Source organism: Notolepis coatsorum (assembly GCF_963971535.1).
Source record: "Notolepis coatsorum genome assembly, chromosome: 17".
Classification (NCBI taxonomy): Eukaryota; Metazoa; Chordata; class Actinopteri; order Aulopiformes; family Paralepididae; genus Notolepis; species Notolepis coatsorum.
The window spans coordinates 103,272,892-103,282,161 of NC_140181.1; the positions used below are offsets into that span (position 1 = coordinate 103,272,892).

Genomic DNA, 9,270 nt, shown 5'->3' on the forward strand with positions numbered 1-9,270 from the left:
GTTACTTTAAATCGTAACCACACAGTTTTTTCCCCCAATCATCTGGCGTCTCGTCTCCTACCAGTTCATTCTGAATCAATTGAACCACTCAATGAAGAATGGCTGTAGCTCTCCACACACATATATATACACCTATATATACACACACATATAGAAACACACACATATATATATACACACACACATATATATACACACACATATATATATATACACATATATATATATATATATATATATAAATATATATATATATATATATACACACACATATATATATATACACACACACATATATATACACACACACACACACACACACACTATACACATATAGAAACACACACATATATACACACACTTATATATATACACACACATATATATACCCACACACACACACACACACACACATATATATTGTCGCAAACGGGTCAATTGTGACAAAAAAGGGAGTCCACATGTGAAAGCAATTTAACAATATAATTTATTTAAACCTATATATAACAAACAATCATTTACATAAACAATGAATATGTATGTATAAGAATCAGTGATGCATGCAGTGTGTGGATGAGTGAACAGTGACGTGCGGTGCGGTGTGGTGTAAGTAGGAAAACTATAATTCAATGGGTGGTGGATAACCTGTTCAGGGAGATGGAGACGATTCAAGAGGTTTATTTATCACATACATACCAGGGCATACAGTGAAATGCGGTAATAATAATATAATTGCTCTAATATAATAAATATAATTGCTCTGAAGGAACATATTGTCCCTTGTTTTTGCTAACATTCTTTGTCTCTTGCATGATTTGTCTCATTGGATTGAGTTGCAGTGAGAAGTGCAGCTACAGTCAACTTGAGGGTCTAGGTTGAAAGTAACATGATCTCATCAGGATAATACCTCAGATAGTTCCAGGCATTTCATTAATCACAGAAAGCATAGCTCTGATCAATAGGCTTTCAAATAATCAAAACTATTATCAGCAAATAATATCTAACCCAGGTTCCAAAGCTGACCTGATCCATTCTTTCTAACCCATCCATCTAATCCATTGCGTTTGTAATGCAGTAATTGTCTTTTTCCTCCAGGTGGCGCCCCTGCACCCGGCAGACAGGGCGCTCTGCCTCCGCTGCCTGGCCCGGCTGCCCCGCCCCCCTCGCGGGGTGCTACTCGCTCCGGCCCCCTGCCCTCCCCCCGGGCCAATCGCAGCGAGGCGCGCCCCCCCTGCCCTCTCTCCTAGGCCAATCGCAGCGAGGCACGCCCCCCCTGCCCTCTCCCCCGGGCCAATCGCAGCGAGGCACGCCCCCCTGCCCTCTCTCCCGGGCAATCGCAGCGAGGCACGCCCCCCCTGCCCTCTCTCCCGGGCCAATTGCAGCGAGCACGCCCCCCCTGCCCTCTCTCCCGGGCCAATCGCAGCGAGGCCCGCCCCCCAGCGCTCTCCGGCAAGAGGAGCTTTGCCGCTTCCACCGATGGCGGATCGAGGTGGACTCCCACCCCCACCCTGTTCCCAATACCCACCCCCACCCTCTTCTCATTACCCAGAACCACCCTCTTCTCATTACCCAGAACCACCCTCTTCTCATTACCCACCCCCACCCCCACCCTGTTCTCAGTACCCAGAACCACCCTCTTCTCATTACCCAGAACCACCCTCTTCTCATTACCCAGAACCACCCTCTTCTCATTACCCACCCCCACCCCACCCTGTTCTCAGTACCCAGAACCACCCTCTTCTCATTACCCAGAACCACCCTCTTCTCATTACCCAGAACCACCCTCTTCTCATTACCCACCCCCACCCTGTTCTCAGTACCCAGCACCACCACCACCAGCGCTGCCTTCCAAATACCGACCACCCCTACCCTCTGTATCCTCCCATTCCCATACTCCTCCACCCCACTCCGGTCGCCAGCGCGCTGTGGCTGCACCTCCTCCACCTCCTCCTGCGCCTGCTCCTCCACCCCCACCTCCACCTCCCCCAGTCCCCTCAGCCTTCCCTCCCCCTCTCCTCCGGAGGTGCTTCTCCAGTAGGTGGGGGAAGAGGAGGAGGTGGAGGTGGAGGAGGAAGAGGAGGAGGAGGAAGAGGTGGAGGAGGAGGAGGAGGAGGGAGAGTAGATCTGCTGGACCAGATCCGCCTGGGGAAGAAGCTCAAAACCGTAAGACAACCTCTTGTTTCTTTTGGAATATTATAGTAATTTATATTATGTTTTATGTACTGTATGTATGTATATATGTATATATGTATATACATATATATGTATATGTATGTATGTATGTATGTATGTATGTATGTATGTATGTATGTATGTATGTATGTATGTATGTATGTATGTATGTATGTATGTATGTATGTATGTATGATCAAATCAAATGTATTTGTAAGGCCCGACAACACACGTTAATGTCCCCATGGGCCGGACACGTCTTCTTTAAACAAGTCAAGAAGAAACATCACAATAAGTCAAGAACAAAACAAAAACACCATAAAGTCCAAATAAATGCAAAATAAATGCAACATACCAGACATACCCCACGCGAAGGTAAGGAAAAACTCACTAAAACCTAGCAATAGGAAAAAATGCACCACAGGCAATGTGGAGGAGAGAAACCTTAGAAGGGCCGTTCAAGGGGGGATCTCCCTTCTTAGATGTCGGTGATAGTAGTGTTGCAGTAAAACAGGCGAACAGTTGGTAAGCATGCACTCATACGTGTGGTGAAACACAGATAAGTGCATGCGATAGCAACTGAATATTTTGAAAGATTAAAGATAGAGCTGACAGCGGATCTATTTGAGGCAAAGGGGCGGTGCAGAGAGGGTCGCATCCTCCCGGTCATCATCACGGTCATCATCACGGGACGTCCAACACTCCGATCATCACTCCGAGACAGCCACTCACAGGGAGACAGGGAGACGGGACAGGCGTTAGACAGTGTGATTGTGATGGGCGGACATAGCAATAGATACAAGTGGTAAGCATATATGTAAATAGAATAGATATATGTAGTAAGCATATTATGTGAATAGAATAGAAGTACTTAACCCAGCAATGAACTCCACGTCTAAACCACGTTGACAGACCACGGACAGAAGACGGTAAGAGAAGCTGATCCATGGCCTCGGTGGTGCACGTAGAACAGTCACTGCAATCTTGGCCAAGACCCCGAGACATCCACCACCTTGGTCAGCACTACGAGACAACCACTCAGAGAGATGGGGGGGGGGGGGGGGGTTGGACAGGGGTTAGAGAGTTCCCATGTTTGTAGTGGAGGGGGCGGAGATGGAGCAATACATACATGTAGTGAGCATATGCATGCATGGTGACAGTAGAATCCTAGTATATAAGAAAATTGTGAAATTGAGTAATAGATAGAACTACTGCAGGCGTATAGATACAGGATGAGATACAAGACAATAGCTCAGGGCCGTACGTATGCCCCCCCCCCCCGTATGTATGTGTAACGGATGGTACCGCGAAGTGCAGTCACTTACACTGGACTTACACTTACATTACATTTGGAAACGATGGACTTCCGATGTTGTGAAGTGACTGGGGCGAGTAACGGTGCTGTGGGTTAAACTCACTCTCTCCCCCAAAAGACACATAGATACGTTGCAAAGCAGTGAGTTCACCTCTTGGTATAGCGGTCTGTGCTGTAGCCCGCGGTGTGGGAGACCACGGGTTCGAAACTCACTCGGGGCATCGAAGTTTAAGGTGACGATGTCATGTATCATTTATGTACTATGCTGTGCATTGTACTAGGTGAGTTGTCCTGTTGTGATGTGTCACACATGTGTCATTCTGTAAAACATTAGCTGTTAGCTGTTCAATGTCTGTGCACCATAGCCAAGACAAATCCCTGCACCTCCTTTGTATTTGGATAGAAGTAAGTTACTTATAACACATTATAACTTACACATTATAAAGCACTACTATTTTTACTCTTTTTACTCTTTGAAGCACACTCTCTGGGTTCTCATACACTGTAATGTACAAATAAAACAAAACTTGAAATTGAAACATGAAATTGAAACATGAAGACAACGTGATGTTACAATGCCCTCTCATCTCTCATGTGTGCGTGTGTGCGTGTGCGCGTGTGTGCGTGCGGTGTATTGTGTGTGTGTGTGTGTGTGTGTGTGTGTGTGTGTGTGTGTGTGTGTGTGTGTGTGTGTGTGTGTGTGTGTGTGTGTGTGTGTGTGTGTGTGTGTGTGTGTGTGTGTGTGTGTGTGTGTGTGTGTGTGTGTGTGTGTGTGTGTGCGGTGTATGGTGTGTGTGTGTGTGCGGTGTATGGTGTATGGTGTATGGTGTGCGTGTGCCAGGCGGCACAGTGCCCCGACCCCCCGCCTGCTCAGCCGGAGGACCTGGGCATCGTAGGAGCTCTGATGTCAGTCATGCAGAAGAGGAGCAGAGCCATCCACTCCTCTGGTGAGTAACACAGGATTACCGTCAGGTAGTGTGATAGTAAAGGGTTAACCTTCTGTAGTGTGGCAGTGAAAGGGTTAACCTGCTGTTTTGTTTTGGCAGTGAAAGGGTTAACCTTCTGTGTATTGTCGCAGTGAAAGGCTTAACCGTTTGGTAGTGCGGCAGTGAAAGGGTTAACCTGCTGTTTTGTTTTGGCAGTGAAAGGGTTAACCTTCTGTGTATTGTCGCAGTGAAAGGCTTAACCGTTTGGTAGTGCGGCAGTGAAAGGGTTAACACAGGACACCATGAGTAACACATGCTCCCTTCCTCCTATAAACCACTGCAACACTTCCGGTGTTCTGAAATCATGGAGGAGAGAGCGGGGGGGAGAAATGAATGAATGTGGATGAGAGCCTTGACATTAAGTGGTTGTAGCTACGGCTGTGGAGGTGCTGGAGACATGATCCAATAGACTTTTATACGCCTGAGTCTCCTGAACACGGAGAGACCAATCCCAAGTCGATCGGCACTTTCTCGGCCGAGCTATAGTAACTTTTTTCCGCACCTACTCCAGAATTTCGCATTGCCCACGGAGTCTTTGGATTGTCCAGAGATCTAGGTTTATCAATCTGCGCATGCGGAGTTCGGGAGTAGGTACGGAAAAGTGACAATCGACTTGGGATTGGTCTCTCCGTGTTCAGGAGACTCGGGCGTATAAATGTCTATTGGATCATGTCTCCAGCACCTCCACAGCCGTAGCTACAACCACTTAATGTCAAGGCTCTCATCCACATTCATTCATTTTCTCCCCCCGCTCTCTCCTCCATGAGCTCAATGTAACGCGGAAGTGCAGCGGTCTCTCGTCTGAATAGCACAGGACACCATGCTTCCTTCCTCCTTGGTCCAAGGACAGGGGGAAATGCATTAAAAAAAAAAAATAAAAAAAAAAAAAATAAAAAAACACAGAAAAAGGCAAATCCAAAGCACTCTTCCAAAAATAAACAAGCTTTGATCAAATCTATTGGTTCTAAATGGTAAATGGTGCATTTATATAGTTATTTTATCCAAAGCGCTTTACACTCACACATTCATACACATGATGGCGGAGGTGCAATGTGCCAACGGGAGCAGTTAGGGGTTCAGTGTCTTGCTCACTTACAAGTCCCTCCATGCTCTGGCACCTCAGTACCTCACTGACTTCTTCCACCTTTACACTCAGTCACGGTCCCTGAGATCCACAGACACTGGTCAGCTATCCATTCCTCGAACCAGACTGCGGACCATTGGGGACAGAGCTTTCAGTGTGGCAGCTCCCACCCTCTGGAACTCCCTCCCCGCAGAACTCTAGACTAGAAAAAACTACTCAAAACCCACCTCTTCAACTTGACCTTTAACCCCTAATTTACCACCTTGGGTCTTTTGAAAGGCGCTATATAAAACTAAGCTATTATTATTATTATTGCTCAAGGGTTAGATACATAAATACATTTTCTGGTATCCCTTCCCACTTCAGCGAATCAGGAGAGAGAACCCTAGATATGTTTTACTTATTTCAAGAAGTCCTACCAAGCCAAATTAGCTTATTGCACTGGTCGATTGTTTAACCTTTGCTTATTTCTGATTGGATAAAGTGGGAAGGGATACCAGACAATTTATTTCGTGTTTACTGCAGAGCAGGAGGGACTGAGAGACCCATGTTACTAACCAAACACTCTATATCAGTGATGGCTGTTTACTGCAGAGCAGGAGGGACTGAGAGACCCATGTTACTGACCAAACACTCTATATCAGTGATGGCTGTTTACTGCAGAGCAGGAGGGACTGAGAGACCCATGTTACTAACCAAACACTCTATATCAGTGATGGCTGTTTACTGCAGAGCAGGAGGGACTGAGAGACCCATGTTACTAACCAAACACTCTATATCAGTGATGGCTGTTGGAATGTAGAGCTATTATTTAAATATGTATACGACAAAAAAATACCACTTACAACAGCACCTTTTTAAGAGAGCAAAAGAAAGTGATAAAACTCTATATCCATCTGTTCTCTTTCAGATGAAGGTGACGATGACGAATTTGATGACGATGACGATGACGATGATGAATGGGACGACTGAAGGAAAAACGTCCTGTTTGCTTTTCTTTTAACATCCACCTCCACTGGCTTCCAGTCAAGTCCCACATCAACTTCAAGATCCTCCTCATCACCTACAAATCCCTACACTCCCTTGCCCCCTGGTACCTAGAGTAGCTGTTGCCATTTGTAACAGCTAATGGGGATCTAAATAAACTCAAACTCAAACCTAACCGACCTCCTCCATCCCTCCATCCCACCCCCCGGAGGCTCCGGTCTCCTCTCCATCCCCACCACCAACCTGTCCCAGAGCCTTCTGTGTTGCCGCCCCCACCCTCTGGAACTCCCTCCCTCCCTCCAGACATCCGCTACATCCCTGGACTCCTTCAAATCACTACTCAAATCTCACTTCTTCACCAAATGTATTAACGACTCTCCTTTACCCAACCTTTACCCTCTTTATACTATAGAGGTATATGTCCCTCTGATGTCCTTCCTCTTAGTTTGTCCCCCTCTTTATACTATAGAGGTATATGTCCCTCTGATGTCCTTCCCCTTAGTTTGTCTCCCTCTTTATACTATAGAGGTATGTCCCTCTGATGTCCTTCCCCTTAGTTTGTCTCCCTCTTTATACTATAGAGGTATATGTCCCTCTGATGTCCTTCCTCTTAGTTTGTCTCCCTCTTTATACTATAGAGGTATATGTCCCTCTGATGTCCTTCCTCTTAGTTTGTCTCCCTCTTTATACTATAGAGGTATATGTCCCTCTGATGTCCTTCCTCTTAGTTTGTCTCCATCTTTATACTATAGAGGTATATGTCCCTCTGATGTCCTTCCTCTTAGTTTGTCTCCCTCTTTATACTATAGAGGTATATGTCCCTCTGATGTCCTTCCTCTTAGTTTGTCTCCCTCTTTATACTATAGAGGTATATGTCCCTCTGATGTCCTTCCTCTTAGTTTGTCCCCCTCTTTATACTATAGAGGTATATGTCCCTCTGATGTCCTTCCCCTTAATTTGTCCCCCTCTTCTGTTAAGCACTTTGGGTTTCTTGAAAGGCGCTATATAAATCTAAGAAATGTATTAATTAATTAACTTGATTATGTTGACTTTGTGTACTGGTTGTCAACTGCTGATATACTGCAACACTGTGGATCCATTCATTGAACTCTTTCAAATCCCAACTGAAATCTCACCTCTTCACCAAATTTATAAATTATTCTGCCTGATTTCCCTCTTTTCTTTTCTACTTTGTTGTTACCTCGTTCCTCTGATCTCCTTCCCCTTAGCTGCTGCACCCCCCCCCCCCCCCCCCCCCCACTGTTTAGCGCCTTGGGTTTCCTGAAAGGCGCCATACAAATCCAAGAAATTATTATTATTATTATTGCCGAGTGGAGTGTGGCTTGTGTAATCATTAAAACATTTATTTACATTTTATTATTCTGTTAAATGTCTGGAAATGAAAGAAATCACATGTGAGACTAGGTGGGTTCAGGCCAATTTGAGAACTTCTTTATGTATCCGTTTGAACCATTTCCAGTGTGGGATTCATCAGCATCACAACAACACACACACACATACACCGTGTTACTCACATACAGTGGTGAATGGTGGCTCTGTGACCGAAAGATGTGTCCAGTTCATTCTTTATTCCTTGACTTTACGGTCAAAAGAGCCGCTCTAACTTTTGCATCTAACCTGAAAACGGTTGAATTCCCATTTTGATAAAGCAATGTACATCAAGAAATAAATCCCTATATCGTTTTCTTTTCACATACCCTCTGTGTGTAAAAGAAACCTTATTCCCTCTAAAACCACCACCAGCAAAGTGCATAACTTGAAGGAATACTGTCAGATATACCGTACATTATCCTCCTCAACACATACATAGATCACTAAGGGGGCGGGACAGCATGGGAATTATCACGAGACATCCAATGGAATTAGTTTGACAGAATACATTACACCAGACCACACAGACACAGTATTATCGACCGCGGTTTGGAAACCGAACAGCAGACGGATACAATTTACAATTTGCAGACAAATAAGCATGCAAAACATTTTTTACTCTTATATCCTTATATTACTTTCATATAATACAATAGTAATTCAAGGGATCGGTCATGACCATATATTATATACACCAATAATATATTACATTTCTATTTTGAGATACATGTGGATGGCATGAGAGCGTGTCGTGCCGTAGCCAGGAAGGGATATGACACTCATTTGTCACAGTTTTTTTTTTAGTGTCAAACATCAAAGTCAACAATGGATTGTCCAGACAGGCCAGTGTTGGACAGCGGTCGGTCGGTCGGTCCCGGTGCCTCTAGAGACCACCGCAACACCTCCGGGATTCTGAAATCATGGGAAAGAGAGCGGGGGGAGACAATTTATGAATGTGGATGAGAGCCTTGACATTAAGTGGTTGTAGCTACGGCTGTGGGGGTGCTGGAGACATGATCCAATAGATTTGTATACGCCTGAGTCTCCTGAACACGGAGAGACCAATCCCAAGTCGATCGGCACTTTCTCTGCCGAGCTATAGTCACTTTTCCGCACCTACTCCCGAACTACACATGCACAGATTGCCCACAGAGTCTAGGTTCATCAATCTGCGCATGCGTAGTTCAGGAGTAGGTGTGAAAAAGTGACTATAGCTCGGCCGAGAAAGTGGCGATGGGATTGGGATTGGTCTCGCCGTGTTCAGGAGACCCCCACAGCTGTAGCTACAACCACTTAACGTCAAGGCTCTCATCCACATTCATTAATTCTCCCCC

General features: G+C 45.4%; 1 protein-coding gene across 1 annotated transcript in view; it reads left to right on the top strand.

Annotated features, from left to right (window-relative positions):
- Nucleotides 1–6,529, top strand: part of LOC311244194 (uncharacterized protein) — a gene marked incomplete at its 3' end in the record, with an annotated part of 21,475 nt that extends 14,946 nt beyond the window's left edge. The window contains exons 9-12 of the mRNA XM_084333601.1: nucleotides 1,096–1,874; nucleotides 2,039–2,163; nucleotides 4,329–4,434; nucleotides 6,468–6,529. Coding sequence (XP_084189727.1) covers nucleotides 1,096–1,874; nucleotides 2,039–2,163; nucleotides 4,329–4,434; nucleotides 6,468–6,529 — 1,072 coding nt within the window. The remainder of the gene's footprint in view (nucleotides 1–1,095; nucleotides 1,875–2,038; nucleotides 2,164–4,328; nucleotides 4,435–6,467) is intronic.
- Between the last annotated feature and the right edge of the window lie 2,741 nt (nucleotides 6,530–9,270).